Source organism: Buceros rhinoceros, unplaced genomic scaffold, assembly GCF_000710305.1.
Source record: "Buceros rhinoceros silvestris isolate BGI_N320 unplaced genomic scaffold, ASM71030v1 scaffold16725, whole genome shotgun sequence".
NCBI classification, from domain to species: Eukaryota; Metazoa; Chordata; class Aves; order Bucerotiformes; family Bucerotidae; genus Buceros; species Buceros rhinoceros.
The window spans coordinates 1,525-17,026 of record NW_010412442.1 but is presented as its reverse complement, the minus strand read 5'-3'; the positions used below and the strand labels follow the sequence as shown (position 1 = coordinate 17,026).

The 15,502-nt window shown below is 38.5% G+C and overlaps 1 protein-coding gene across 1 annotated transcript in view; it reads right to left on the bottom strand.

The window, feature by feature from the left end:
• The window catches only part of CPPED1 (calcineurin-like phosphoesterase domain containing 1), a 35,618-nt gene extending 20,647 nt beyond the window's left edge, over positions 1–14,971 (bottom strand). The window contains exons 1-2 of the mRNA XM_010136404.1: positions 14,927–14,971; positions 7,088–7,325 (exon numbers count right to left, since the gene is read on the bottom strand). Coding sequence (XP_010134706.1) covers positions 7,088–7,325; positions 14,927–14,971 — 283 coding nt within the window. The remainder of the gene's footprint in view (positions 1–7,087; positions 7,326–14,926) is intronic.
• Between the last annotated feature and the right edge of the window lie 531 nt (positions 14,972–15,502).

Here is a 15,502-nt window from a genome sequence, read left to right as displayed (position 1 = left end):
GAGCGCGTGCACAAACCGACATACTGGCACATGAAAACATGGACAACGCTTACTCTACTAGGCAGACAACTAACGAACAAGACACAGCAAACCTGTCTAATGCATTCTATTATTAAAAATGTTTCCTTAACTAGAAGTTAATGAGACCTTGTCTTTAGCCTGGATAAAAAACCTGATATTGTGATATATACATTCTACAAACCCTCCTCACGGACCTCTTTAATACAGCATTGCAACCACTTGAGATAATACTGAGTATCTTGCAAAACCTGTAACTATTCCCAATATTCTAGGACAGAAAGCAAAGCCACTGTAAGAACAGTGTCTATCAGTCAGGTATAATACATCAAACGTTCTTTTCTGTGCCACAACCCCTTGCAACCAGGTGTATCAATTTCAGGGCCACCGCTGGAGTCCAAAATGGCACAAAGCAGCTCTAACTCCTCCAAACAGGAAACCGGCTCCTTGCAGCTTCCCTCCCTGCAGCCTCTGTCTTAGAGGAGGGGGAATGCAGCACAAGTAATTCAAGAGAGCTAGGAAGGGTGAGTTTGAAGAAAAAATACTGGAAGGGTCTGAAATGTGCAAGACCATTTTATCAGCTATAAAATGAATAAAAATCTATGCAAAAACCCACAACAACAGACATCAGGAAAGTAAGCACAAAGAGGCACGACTGCTTATCTTGTGATCACACTGGAAAGCAAGATGGACAATTGCTTCTGAAGCTAATGAAAGAAACGAAATCATAGGGAGATTAATTAAAAAGAAAGAAGTACCATCATAATTAATTCACTAGGCATGTCAGAAGAGCAGAATTCTTGTATTGGAGTTCAGTTTATTTCAAATACAACGGCTCTGTTTCCTCCCATCACTTACACAGCTGTCTAGATTCATTTGTTCTTTACAAATGGATTAAGAAAAAAGCAGATCCTTCAGAGAAAAGGCCTTTGAATTAGCAGATGCAAGTGATGTGGGCATTCTCCCCCCCACTTCTCAGCAAGACAAAGGAATTCTGAAGTAGAGCACAACACCCACAGCTCTGACCCGTCAGGTGGTGGTTCCACTCACCTCAGCAGAGCTAAAGATTCCTTCACAGAATTAAATGTTTCAGAAACGTGTTATTGATAACACTGTGAAAGCCTTTAATTAAATAATTCAATAATATAACATAAAAGTAGAAGAAAAAGAAGAAACATTTCGCTACTTGGACTTCATGGACTGAAAAGGCTGATGTTAGATTATATTGCACTGAACGACCTAGGCAGGAAATGTGTATGGTAGAGATTATGCCTTAACTAAAGGAACTAGTGCAAGTATTCGCAGTGTACTTCAGGTACCGCGATACTCTATTCTAGTAATTTCGATTTCTTCCAATTAACGTATACACACAAACGAATCTAAACCAGCAAGTCTAAACATCACTTGCCCACTGATCCATTATCACACAGCTAACAGATCAAGCTTAATCAAGTTCTATCAGGTTTTTTTATTACTCTCATTATTAAGACAGTCTCATTTCATTTAGTCTCCGAACAGCTATGTTTTACCACAGTCAGAGATAAGTAAAGTTTGCGGGAGACTCACTGTCTTGTTCTTTCACCCATGTAAGCAGAGCAATTAATGAAAAATAATTAAACACCTGGTCTAAAGCTACATCACATAAAAGATTTTGCTGCCTCACCCTGATGTGTATCAAGTTACTGACAGCAGGAGTATCATTCAAAAAAATGCAGTGAAACCAACTTCCTCTGAAGGAATTCAGCCACATAAAAACAGCTGCTAGATTCCCAGCTTCGCAAGTCAGTGTTTCTCCATGGCTTCAGCAGGGTGACCTTGGCTGCAAACAGCTGAAATCTCTATTGTAATGAAAGGTGTTGAAATGCAGAACCTGTTTCCTGGACACCAAACTACACTCAAGGTACGGGAAGAAGAAAGCTTAAACTGAAACAGAAAAGGTAGGCAAAAAAGGAGGCAGGGGAGTTTGCCCTCACTGCATAGTGTGAGCTCTTCTATGGAACAGACACCAAGTTTGTTGAGCTTGGAGTCAGCCATTAAAAGTGGGGTTTTGCTACAGACCACCTAACAGGGGCAAAGAAGTGGATTTGGTGTTCTATCAGCAACTTGAAAAGAGTCTACAGATCACAGACCCTGTCTCTCACGGGAGACTAACCTCCCTGACCTCTGCTGACACCAATTCAGGAAGGAGTCTGGGACAATTTCTTGACGCAGATGGGGCAACTGGGACCCACCCTCCCTGTGCTGCTACTCACAAACATAGAAATGCCAGGGGGTGTGTTAATGCCTGGCAGCCTTGGCTCTAGCAGCCACCAGAGTGGAGTTCAGAATCCCGAGGGAGTAAGAAGGGCAGGTAACAGATCCGAGGCCTCCAGACAGCAGACTGGCTTATTCAGGGAACTGGTCCTGCGGGAGGCAGCTCTGAAAGCAAAGGAGTTTTGAGTTGTTGTATCTTTGAAGACAAGCTCCTTCGCTAACACAAGAATGGTCCTCCCTGATACTGAGAGAAGGAAAATAAAAAAAGGTGAGGGGAAAGTAGGCTTATCAGGAGAATAACTTGCTAAGTAAGGAACTCATGCCTGAGTACCAGTGGAAAAAGGACGTAAAAGGGAGACGGAAGCAAAGAGACTTGAAAGTAAGAATATTGATGCTGGGCTGCTGTCAGGAAAACCACAGCTCACTGCGGGTTGAAAACAGCAAGGGGCATGATAGGCAGCAAAAGTTTCTATTACTACTTTAGCAGTAAAATAATAAAGAAAATAGAGGCCCGCTGGGTGAGGCAGAACCAGCTGACAGGTACTCAGCGCTTCTTTTGCCTGTCTTCACTGAAATGTTGTCCCAGAGATAAAGGAGCAGAGGAATACTGGATTCAGCCAACTCCTGAAAAATTTCAACCAAAGGAAGTCCATGGGTCCTGATAAGATGCATCCAAGAGTACCGAGAGAGCTGGCACCTCTCTATAATCATCAAAAGGTTATGCAGTTCGGATGTTGCAGTCTTGATGAGTGGAGAACTAGTTGGGTGAAAAACTGGCTGGACTGTGGGGCTCAAAGTTAGCTAGTGGAGTAACAAGGGAAGTTTTCATAAAACAAAACAGAAGGTTCCAACTTGATATGAGAAAAAACACTCTGAGAAATAAATTTCCAGAGTTTTAGAAAAATGCAGCGAAACAAATGCCTTATCCACTCAGCAATGTTTTGTATTTTGCAGATTACCATTCTGGCCATACTAAGTTATGGTACACTAACCATTGCACACAAATGTCTTCAGAAGTATGTCTTTCATTATCATGGTGCATCTACGTGTAAGTATCAAGTTTACAGAAATTATTTTCAGTAACAGTTGCACTATAAGGTATTGCTTAAAATTCTTGATTATGTACCACAATATTAGCATTACCAGGAATAGATATCCTATTCTTGATTATGTAATCAAGAAAAACTTCTGAAAATAATATTCAGAGTACAAACTACTCTTAATCAGCAGCTAAATACCCAGATACTGGCACTGATTACTTTGTTGCTCTAATGACATCTGTAATGGATTCCAAGTGCTGTGCCTGATTGCTTCCCAGCTGATCAGAATTCTGTTCATCACTTCTAGCTGCTGGAGCACTGAGATTTCTTCGAGTTCCTTTGCAAAAGGCTTCAACATCACTTCAGCTCAATGGCTACGGTGCACGCTTCAAAGCGGTCACCACAACTTTACACTTAGTACTCCACGACAAAACGTATTAAGAGAAGAGAGGAAGATGTGTTTCCCCCCCTTTTTACTGACAGGCACTGATTGTAAGGCAGTACAGTCAGAAGAATTTGATAGACATTGGCCCATGGATTGTAAAATACAGCTGAACTTCAGTCGATTGGAGCTTTTTTCTATAACCATCCTGCAACAGTTAACTGTGACACACTTCCATTAACGCTGACATATTCACTTTTAATACAGGTGATATACACAAGTGATTTAAAATGCAATTTGAAACATTAAATACGTACAAGCCAAATTCACAGTTGTTAAATCAATGCCTTGTCTCATGTCATTTCTGATTTTTTTCCTACTGAAAAAATGAATTTTATTGAACTAACATGATAAGGGAATTGACGGGGCATTCTTAAAGAGACTGCTCAGTGGGGAAGTATGAAAGTACCATTCTACTATAGACATGGCTTACCTAGGTCTAAACATTCTTGGCTATAACAGTGAAAATACTTAAACTACTCCAGAAAAATAAATATTACTACTGGTCTTCAATTCTGCAAACATTTATATGTTCAAATTATCTTGAAAAGCTATTTGCTGTAAAAATTGAGATTTTATGTTTGCTTTTTCATTAATATACTATGGCCAAAAGAATTCTTATAATCTCAAATTTTTGCTGTAACAGATAATGAAAGTGCTGGCAAATTTCAAAATTACTCTTATAATTTTAAAAATGGAACTAAACTTTAAGACAGCTGACAGCTTTTTATCTCATTGTGTCTTCACTTTAAATTAGAATTAAATGGATTTTGTAAAGGATGAAATCTCAAGCACAGTGAGATGTCTTGTTTTAAAATATCTTTAAGTTTTCTTTAACTCTTCTTGTGTTTTGAAGGAATTTCTATTCCAGAAGCTAAGTAAGAGGAAAAGGTAGAAAAAAAAAAATCCTTGAAAACTCTATTGTTTCACTTCCAAAATACGCAATCATACAGTTTAAACTAAAGTGTTTCAAACTCTTTTAAACACACATATTCATCTTCTCTGAAGTATTTTTCTGACTCTGCATTTCTGTCTCCCATGCTGTGTCACACCTCTCCTTGCCCTTCTGGGCAACTAGTCAAAGAGTTAATCCACAGGTATCTGCACCACAGTGATTCACTTTTATCTGTCTCATCCGTTTAGACAGAAAGACAAACGGCTGACTGTAAAACTGTACTTATGTTTACCAGCTCACGGCACAGCAAGCCATTTGTATAAATACAAAGGCAGTAATGAAGTAATTGTTGCAGTTGAATATTCTAAAATTCCTTTTAGTAGTACATTTCCTTAACTACTTTATATAACTACATAATAACACAGGCTTGCAAAGGATTAACATAATTTCAATCAACAAGAAATCATTAGCTGAATTAAAGTACAGTGGCTCAAGTGAGGTAATCATAGAATCATTTAGGCTAGAAAAGACCCTTAAGATCGTTGAGTAATGAACTGCTCTTTTTTGCCATTTCTTGGAAATTGCACTAGGCAGCTTCAAATATTTATACAATGTACAGCACATACACCATACAATGTAAATTATCTCAGCGTGTGTGTCAGCAAAATGAATATAGGATAATGTTTTGCAAAACCCTGACACGTTTGTATTTAAAATATTACTGAAGCTTGACACATACACTGGTAAATGGACAACAATGACTACGGAGATCCATTAAAAGAAAAAAAAAACATAAAACCTGCCACACACAAGACTTAATTTATTGTATCTAGCCATTCAGTACCCAGTGGAAGTCAGAAGACTGCTGGCTGTTGGTTTGCACTTTATCAACAGAAGAGCCTTAAAATAACGCTGTTTAAAGTCAGTATAAACAAAGTACTCGGAACTTTGTTTTATGAGCCTTTGTGAAATACCCAAGTAAAATAAAATTAACTTAGCTACCTGGATTATTTAAATTCGTGAGTGAAAGATCAACAGGATGTTATATATGATCTGTTATTTGTCCTGACTTCTCCTCATCTTAGAAGGGGTACTGAAGATAACATATTTGACTTAACTTACCCAAATTAAAAGTCCTAATCAAAACACTTATTAAAACTCTGCTATAGGAAGGCCAGATGATTCTTAGGAAGAGATTATTTTATGATTCCAAGTTAAATCTCTACTTCCAAAATTAATGGAAGAACATAAACCAATAAAACAACCACATAATGGCAGACTCTACACTATGATCAAGCTACTGAGGTGTTAACACTGCAGATTCAATCACGCTTAAACCTGTTGGGTTTTATACTTTCCCACTCTATCACTAAAATTGTGTTCTGGTCAAAAGACAGACTGGAGCCTATATATGATGTCAGTCAATTTGACAGCTAAGGTTTTAAAATCCACTTTGTGGGACACTGAAGGAATTAGTAAAAGGTCTCTAACGTACTCAAAACCTTGCTGTGCAAACAGGAGCCGGGAAGCATCAGCGCAGGTGCAAGCGGAGTGCAAAGGAGAGCACAGGATAAAGCACATGGGATTCTATTTGCAACCTGACTTGGTGGACTGTTGCGCTGTCAGCCACATAGCTAAGGCTGTCTGCATCTCTGCTTCTCACCAACGCTAAGAAACGTAAGACACTGCGCTAAGATCTGCTTTACAGACCACTTGTCAACTGGTAACATCACCTTTTCTTTCACTTCCAAGAAAAGCACTTAGCTTCTTAAACGAGAAGCTATTACGAGTCTGTTTTAAAGTTTTAACTGTCAAATTTTGTAACCCACCTTTCTAGATGGTCTGTTGTTCTTCCTCTGACTGAACACAGAAACATGCTGATCTCGAGTCCCACAACAGCAACAAGACGAGAGAATGCTAAAACTTGAATTTACTGGCTTTTGGCATTTTAAGAATTTAGGTATGGAAGTAGTAGAATTTATTAAACATTGGAAAGCCAGAGAATTCTCTAAGCTTCACCCACTCTAGGTACTCAAAAAGCCACAGCTATTTTTTTCTTCCTTTCTTGGCATTGTTTTTCCCCAACGGCCACAGTCCCTATTTGCCTTCTCAAAGGAGTTTGTTTAGAAGAAAGAATTTTAATGTGTGTTCTTAGGACTTTTTATTTCACAGAAAATATCCTCATGCCCATTGAAAAGAAAACAACTAACAAAAGCAGACCCCTAAAATGAAAGATACAGGAAGTCAGATAAAGAAATCAGAATAACGTCTCAAGAATCATCTACCAAGTACACTATTCCCAAATACCAAAACACAGTAGAAGACGAAATCCTACAAAAGAATGTTGTCAAGTCGAGGAAATTAAATAAGCCGTGTTGCAAATCTGAAACATAAAGAAATGGAGTTACAATCCCCAGTCTACACTTTTAATTGTCTTACCTGGCATTCCATGGATAAGGTCTCCACACAACACAAAGAACTTGGGTTTAGGGTTTAGTTTGTTAACGGCTTGCACAGCTTGCTCTGCTAACTTGATTTCTTCTCCCCATTCATCATCTCCATTGTCAGTGTCACCAACTGTCCAAGCTTTCATCAGTCCAAACTGAGGATCTGCTCCTTGGATGAAGTAGAAGGGCCCCTTCCATTGGTACTCATCATCTAAGAAAAAAAAAAAAAAGTAGTCAAGCACTAGAGAAACTTAATAGACAAAATGTAACTACTCTTCACCTAGGTACGCTGAGGCCACTTTGATGAAAGTGCAGAATTCTGTAGTCATTGATATAGGACAAATATAAAGGCAGAAGTACAAAGTTTTCCTCTAATGGGTAGCTGCAATAAATGAAAGTATATTAATCTAATTATACCACATGGTAATTACAGACTGATTAGAGGAAAAGTATACGAAGAATTCAGCAAACAGAGCTGGAAATTACAAAACTACAACATAGCAAAAGTGTATAATGTTAGATTTCATTTGATTCTTTTAAGGCTCAAGTTACTGCTGCTTTAATTAACAAGTTAAAACGTACACAACACATTTCATATTTTATGGTTCCAGTAGACTCGTACTTAGATTATTAAGGACTTAAACGCTTTTTGTTCTTATACCTTTAGAGAGAAGTTGGATGTAGCACATGCTTTGGAGTTAGAACTGAAGCGACTCAACAGGACCAAGGTCAGTGAACACAAAATCCAGCAATATCAGAATTAGCAGCAACAATGAAAATCTTAATTTAGAAGTGCCACATTAGCTCCTGAAACCTATGATAAAATGATGACAACTCAGAAACAAATTTCCATTGGTACAGTCAGTGCAGACGGAGGGTACAACAGAATTTGTACTGCTACTATTTTCTTGTATACTTGTTTTTCTGATACGACAGTAACAAGTACCACAAAAGCAGCATGATACACGACTACAAGCACATTAAGAAAAAAAGTCTTAACACTGGGCAAATAAAGCAACAATTGGCTAAAACTTAAAGACAAAACTGGGTATACTGTTTCCTAGACTTATGTCTCAAAATGGAATTAAAGTACAAACATGAGTACACTGTGATTTCTCTACCTGTTTAAATGCATTCATTTGCAACCTGAGTATTTCAGTTTTGACAGATGTATTTGACTTAATATATTTAGTGTTATTGGGTTTTTTAAAAAGCATTTAAACTGTTAAAAACTCACCGATTACATCATCTGCAGTATCTGTTTTAGAAACTAAAAGAAACGATACAGCGAATTATTTCAAACTAAATTATAATCCATAAATATACTCTCATATTATCTCAGTCTGATCTGAAATACAGTTTGAGGCAAAACTAATCTTCCAACAACAGTACAAAAGCAATAGCACGTCCACCACATGGATGTATTTTCGGTTTTCTATCAGGTGATCTAGAACTGAAGCTTCTTACTTTGCAAGAAGGGGGCTGGTTATGTTTCCTTCAGGGAAGGTTAGAAAACAGAGATCAGAATTCAACTCCTGCACTACGGATATAGACAGGCTGGGGTAAGGGAGAATAAATGTGGGCAACATTTTTTGTAATTGTCATTCGTTGCTATGGCATCAGATCATTTTGCCAAATGCAAGCTTCTACATTTTAGTTAAAGTAACAGTTAATTTCTAGAAAAAAGTATTTGTAATCTGTTGACATTGTCTGTTAATTCATACCAGCATTTTCTTGTTCTAAATAATTACCACCTATTTTATAGATAGAAATTTTTAGCTATTGATTAGCTTTTAATTCTGAAATGAAACTAACTTTTCCGATTACATAACTTATTCAGAGAAGTTAAATGATCCATCTATCCATGAGTTTCCAATGGAAACCTTATGGAACCAGCTGAATGACAAGCAGTAATTTAGGTTTTTGTGTGTTGCATGGCAAAAAATATGACTGCCATAAGAAACAGCTTACATGCTGCAAAGGCATTGTTCGTGCAGAGAAATCAACTTACAGTTTTTATAAGTGCAAAGTTATAGAAAACAATCAGTTAAGGAAGCTTGCGCCGAAAATCCTTCATGACCTATACAAAATAAAACTGAAATCAGGGCAAGTCTGAAACAGGAACTTGTTTTTGACAAGTGGCACAACCCTCAAACTCATTAAATGGAAAAAAAGCTCAAATCTTTGAACAATGTGGCAAGATTTTTAACACCTGTCCCTTTTTCAGCAGCACAGTACACAGTATTGATAATCAACGCTGAGCAAAACCTACTTGTTTTGTACAATTAATCTGAAGCCAGTAATTTTCACCATAGTAGCCAAGTAAAATACAGATCCACGTATCTACTTATTTTTACAGGAGCTACTTCGAAAAGAAAGCTAGTCTTTGTTTTAAAAGACTGTGTTTCAATTACGGACACACTGTGTTTCCCTTTACACTACGCCAGGGATGGTGTACGGTGCCCAAAGGCAGCCGGCGCACCTGCAGCAGCCCAGGTAGATGTCAGGCGGGCTGGCTGGCACAGGCAGCAGCCCTGCACCACGTCCCAGCTAACAAGGAGCTCCATATATAATGCTTGACCAGAGAGAAGTCTGGCAAGCAGACAACGCACTGTCAGGGAGCTGATGCAGAGCTGATGCAAAACAACTTGCCAGACCAGAGGCTCTTCTAATATAAGCTTCTTGGATATTTTTCTTCCTGCCTTATATTCATGCCAGTACAGTAGCTCTCTAGATTTTAAGTACCTGAATGTTTCCAAGACTGTGCACAGATGCTCTGGTTTGAGTGGGTGAGTGATGGTCATGTGAGGCAGAGGGAGAGACATTGATAAGATGAATTTTAAAAGAGAAGTTCAGTACACAGACAGAATCAAGAAGTGGCAAAAGAAAGGAGAAACAGAAGATGCAGAGGTGGAGGTGAAAAAGAGTGGGGAGAAAAGGAAAGACATAGGAGGTGAAGAGAAAGGAACTGAAAATGCTGCAGAGGTATATGCTATATTTTCCTGTAGGAAAGAAAAAGATAAAACGAAGAAAGCGAAGCAGGCACAACAGAAAAGATCCAGGAATCAGGGCTACATAAATAACATTTACTTAAAATATTAGTTTAACTAACTGGTCTTAGTCCAATAATTCAGTCAACAGCTATTTTTGTGGTATTTGATAACTTATCAAATAGTTAAAAAAATAACAGTAAGGTTGAAAAAATATTTTCTACCTTTGTCTTGTTATTCGGCCACTCCAACTAGAAACCATATTTAAAAACAATAAACCTTGTATTTAAACCAATTTCCATTAGCTTATTACTTACCAAGTGGTACTCTACTGATTTAGTTTAGTATTTGCTAATCTTGTTCACCACAAAACAAAAGAATGTACAGGAACTAAATGATATATAGACACTCAGCTGAAACTTAGAACTGAAGTTTTTGCTGATCAGGAACGTGTTTCAATTACCATAAAGTCCGATAAATAAATGCAGGATATCATGAAGGTAGCTGTAATGGTAAAACACCACTGGTACACACCTCCACCTGTACCAATTCTTAAGCCAGTTTTGAATTCAGGTCCTGCAGAAAGTAACTCTCAATTGCCCGCGCTGGGCTGACTGCGGAGGTGGTGAGCCAAGTCTTTCCTTACCTCTGCAAGGTGTAGCACGGGTTCAGCTAAAGCCAGTGTTGCAACTAATGCAATTTGGCTCATTTTGCTTACAACTCAGGAGCATGCCTGCACGAGCGCTCTTCCAGCAGGCCAACACGGTACGAGGGTGGCAACAAGAAACAGTGTGTATGTAAAAGCATCTTCCATTACCATATATGGATCCAGAAGTCTTTTGCCTAAAAATTAAATGATTTATCAATGGACTGTGTTCAGATAATTATTAACAAAACTTCTGTGCCCTAATTCTCTCCCACATCAGCTGCTTTTAAGCACCCTTGAGCAGAACAGGTACTGTAGGCCATGCAAATGAACCTCATCTTCTTAAGCAGTAAGTCAGGCACCACCAAAAGGTGTTTAAACTGATTTTTTGGATTTTGCCCTGAATCACAAGAAGAGTGCTCAGACAAATCATTCTGTTGCTATGCTAAGGGAATGCCAAAGTCTGGCAGAGGGTTAGTGACAAACAACATTGGGCAGAAGTGGTGGGAGGAGGAACAGCTGTTTTTGCAGTGATCATCTAGTCATGATACAGGTCCTAGATGTTACTCCCTAAGGCTTCAAACAAATAGCATGTACAATTGCTATCTTCCCTTCAAACACAGCCAGCAATGACTTTTATGGGAATGATATCAAAGACATCCTTCTCGCTAGGAGTTTCCATTTTCAAGCTTTAGATGAGCTATGTAGTTGGATTAGAAAAAGTGCATGATAGGTACAGCAACAGATGATTAGGATTCAATTAATAAATAATTTTTTCTGCCTTCTCTCTTACATCACAAAATTGAGCAGAGCTGCGAATAGGCTCTTCATCCCTACGAGCAGAGAGATTGGTTGCAATTTTCTGAATTTGCCAGAGCAATGAGAAAACACAAATGCCAGACAAAAGTCAGCAGATTTCTCAAGTAACTGATGTACATTTGGTTTCCATTTCTGAAGGACAAATAATGTCTGTGGAGCTGCTCTTACACATCCAGCATCACAAAACCCCTACTCCGAATCTGTTCTATTCCCAGGCCTCCTTAAGAGCTACATAGTTGATCACCACGAAAGACGTCCAACTTCAGAACATGTTGCTATGCCTCAGTTTCAATAGCTTCCCACTCTTTTTCTGCTCCCATGCATGCCAAAGTACAGAGAGAGGATCATTGCAATGTATTTTTAGTCGCATAGGCTGAAAAATGGTGCCAGCTTCTAATTTTATGTAAGGATTAATTCTGTGAAGGGCCAAAGCAGTCAGCAGCAATTCACAAGAGAAAACCTCAGTCATGTACTGTGATTGTACACAAAACGACACTTTGAAGACCTAGGTGGGATTTAAGCCAACCTGCACCATTTCTAGAAGACAGTAGCTGGTATCTTGCTATGCCTCATTTCTTCCCCCCTCTCCAATGATCACAAATACACACATACATCGCTCATAAAAACCACCGCGAGCTGGCCTCTGACAGCCACACAGTACTGATGGGATTTCCAATATTGCCCTGGTGGAATTTTTTTAAAAAGTACATTGATTTTCTTCTTCCCCTACACTCTATGCCATTTCATGGAAACAAATTAGTTATGAGAAGTTACTCCTGTCCATAGTCCACTATTGTATCAGAAGAGAACGGGCACGGACACACATCTAGTGGTTGCTGAGTATAACATGGGCAGTAATAAATACAAAAAATGTCCTCATTCTCGTGTTGGGTTTGTCAAGGGAATTAATTTTACTTCGTCTATATTCTTCCATGCCCCCCTGAAAGACTATCAAAGATACTACTGTTGAGGGTTCTGCTGAATGACCAATGCAACCCATTATGGAAAGTGCAATTTTATGCATCAGGGAACAAACAGTTATGAAAATACATTTTTCAGAGAGAAAATACTACTATTTAAAAGAGTAATTATTGTAGAAATGATGTACAGTGAGCCTAAACTACACAAATAATGATAGTAGAAACACTGACAGAATACAGTTTCTCAAATAAATTGTCAGTGCCTCTAGTTTTAAAAGGCACACTTCTAAACTTCTTAGATAACTACTGAGAGTTTTCTAGGTAAGAAATGCCCCCTCAGATACAGTTTATTTGACTGAGGGCTACAGAATGCTAAACTCTAGTCATGCCTTTATGCCTACCCCCAAATTTAACATGTAAACTCATTACAGAAACTTTCCAGCCCAAGACCGTAGGTGTGAAGGGGGGGTGGCTTGCATAATGACAAGGTGAAGTCACAGAAAGTTGCTCAAAACCCACGTAAAAATTTGCCTAATTCATGTGAGAGTTGGAGACAGTATTGGGAATAGAATATGCTAGCTGGGAAGCAGTTCTGATCAGTGCTCAAAAATATTACTGTTGAAGAGCTCCAGAACAGTAATCATAACGTGCCAAGATCCAACCCTCATGTGAAAGCAAGAAAAAATAAGAAATCAACTGCAGTTGTATCTAATTTCAAAGAAAGGCGAATTATATATAATTATGATTCTTTTAAAAAGTGCAAAAATCCCTGAGGGCAGCATGGAAACTATTCAAAGACACTATCCTAGCGGCTCAGACCATATGCACAGTGTTCAACAAGAACTTCAGAAAGACCAAAAGGAATCCAGGCTGACTAAAGAGCAGCCGTAAGAATGCTAGTAAGAGCAGGACAGCATCCTTGAAAAAGTTAAAGCATCCACATAAAGAAAACAAGAAAGATTTTATACAGTGGATAGTTAGATACAAAAATCCAAGAAGTCAGTCTCAAAAAAGTGAGCAACAAGTGGAAATAGCATAAATCTGAAAACTAATAAAGCCTTTTTTAGAGGAATTAGGAGCAGGTAGCCTGCTAGGCACTCACTAAGGCTAACAGACGTGCCAGACACGCAAGATAAAAGATAAAGGCAGAACAGAAAAACAATGTAAATTTTTGTATCCCTGTTTATTGTGAAGGAACTTCTGAAGATCTAATGGCAGAATTCCTTCTTACAGACAGTGCATCAGATCCGTCTCAAATAAAAATACCAGTAGTTCATTCAACAAATAGACACGAATAATAACCAATGACTCAGATTAGGTGACATCCATAGAAAAACTCAAAACCAAAAACCAGCTAACTCCTGGAGAGTTACCTCTTGCTAAAAACTGCCTTTGCACTGGAGGAGCAGGAAGAGAGCCAGTACTACACCTACAGTAAAAGGGCTTCCTGAGCAAGCTGGTAACTGGCATCTACACATGCAAGTTACTGTAAAGTCTAATGAAGACAATAACTACTGACTGAATACTTATTGATCCTTTAGAAAGAGTAATTGACAGCTTTTATGTGGACAAGGGAAATCCGCTTGATCCCATCTCCAAGAGGTACCTGACAGTTGCTCACCAAAGACTCTTAAGGAAGCCAAGCTGTCCTGAAACATGAAAGAAAGTCCTTGCATTAAAAAAACTAGTAAGAAAAAAAGAAATGGACGACACACAGATCCCACCTGAACCTGTACTGGGACCTACACTGTTCAGCAAATTCAAACAACCCGTAACAGCAACTGAATAGCAAGGGAGTGAAATTTGCTAAAACGAAGCCATATGGCAGTATGAGAACAAGGCCTGGTTGGGAAGAACTGGGCAGGGACTCCATCACGCTCTCACAGTTCAAGAAAGCAGATGAACTTCAATGCAGAGAACTGCGGGATAGCGCACACAGGAAGAACACCACCAACTTCATGTAAACGATGATAGGTCTAGTAAGTGCTGCAAAGAAAAGTCACCTTAATATTCAGTAATGGCAAAACAAGCAGACAGGACAGGAATAGAGAACAGAGCAAAATAATAAACAAATACGAGAAGCAACTGAATAAACTTAGAAGAGTTTGCAGAAGATTGGTGAGGGAGACATGACAGAGGAACATCAAATCACACGTGGAACTGATGATGTGAGTATACAATGCCAGCTATCTGCCTTTTCCAGATAAAGGTTGTGGAACCAGCAGCTATAACTATCAAAAGACAGATTCAAAAAAGAGCCGCTTCTCAACCAGTTAACCCGATGGTACTATCACTTGTTTAATTACTTGAAAAAAGTGCTCTATCTACTTCTCTGCATAGCATGCTACTGGCATGCTTGGGACAAACCCACCCCAATCCAAAACTACAACAACAAAGACCGTGATTTTTTTGTGGGAGGTGTTGAAGACAGAATTTACCCGAATGTATGGTCCTATTTTTTTCACTACAATACTAATAAAAGTAGTAGACAACTGAAGCATAATTTCACATGGGTAGAAAAGCCAGATAATTTATTAAAAAAGTAAAGCCAAAGCACACCGAGGTCTCTTGCCAATAAAGTAAGGTATTTATGCACTGTTTGCTACGCTTCATTGATTATGTGGATAAATTAGATCCCTAACCTTGAGCTTCTGATTCACATATGTCACATGTCAAGAGTAGATTAGAGCAGGTTAAGGTAAACCTTTGCACTGTCTGAAAGCAGACTGAAGAAATTACTATTAGAGGATAGGGTGTGGAAGAGTGATTTTGCAGAAAGAGTACTAAGAAAAAAGGAAATTAAGCTCTCAGTGGTGTCTCTCAAATTTTAAAAGGAAAGAGAGTGCCAAGCCATAGCAGAATGTAAATGTTTTGCGTAGCTACCTGTTTAAAAGAGAACTGAAACCTAAAGAGTGAGGAAAACAGAAAAAAGAAAACAGAAACTAATTTTCATCTTAACCTGCAAGAACCTTTGCCTCAGTTTTATCAGGCCTTAGTTCTGTTTTTTCCAAATCATTTGGCTATTAAAAGGT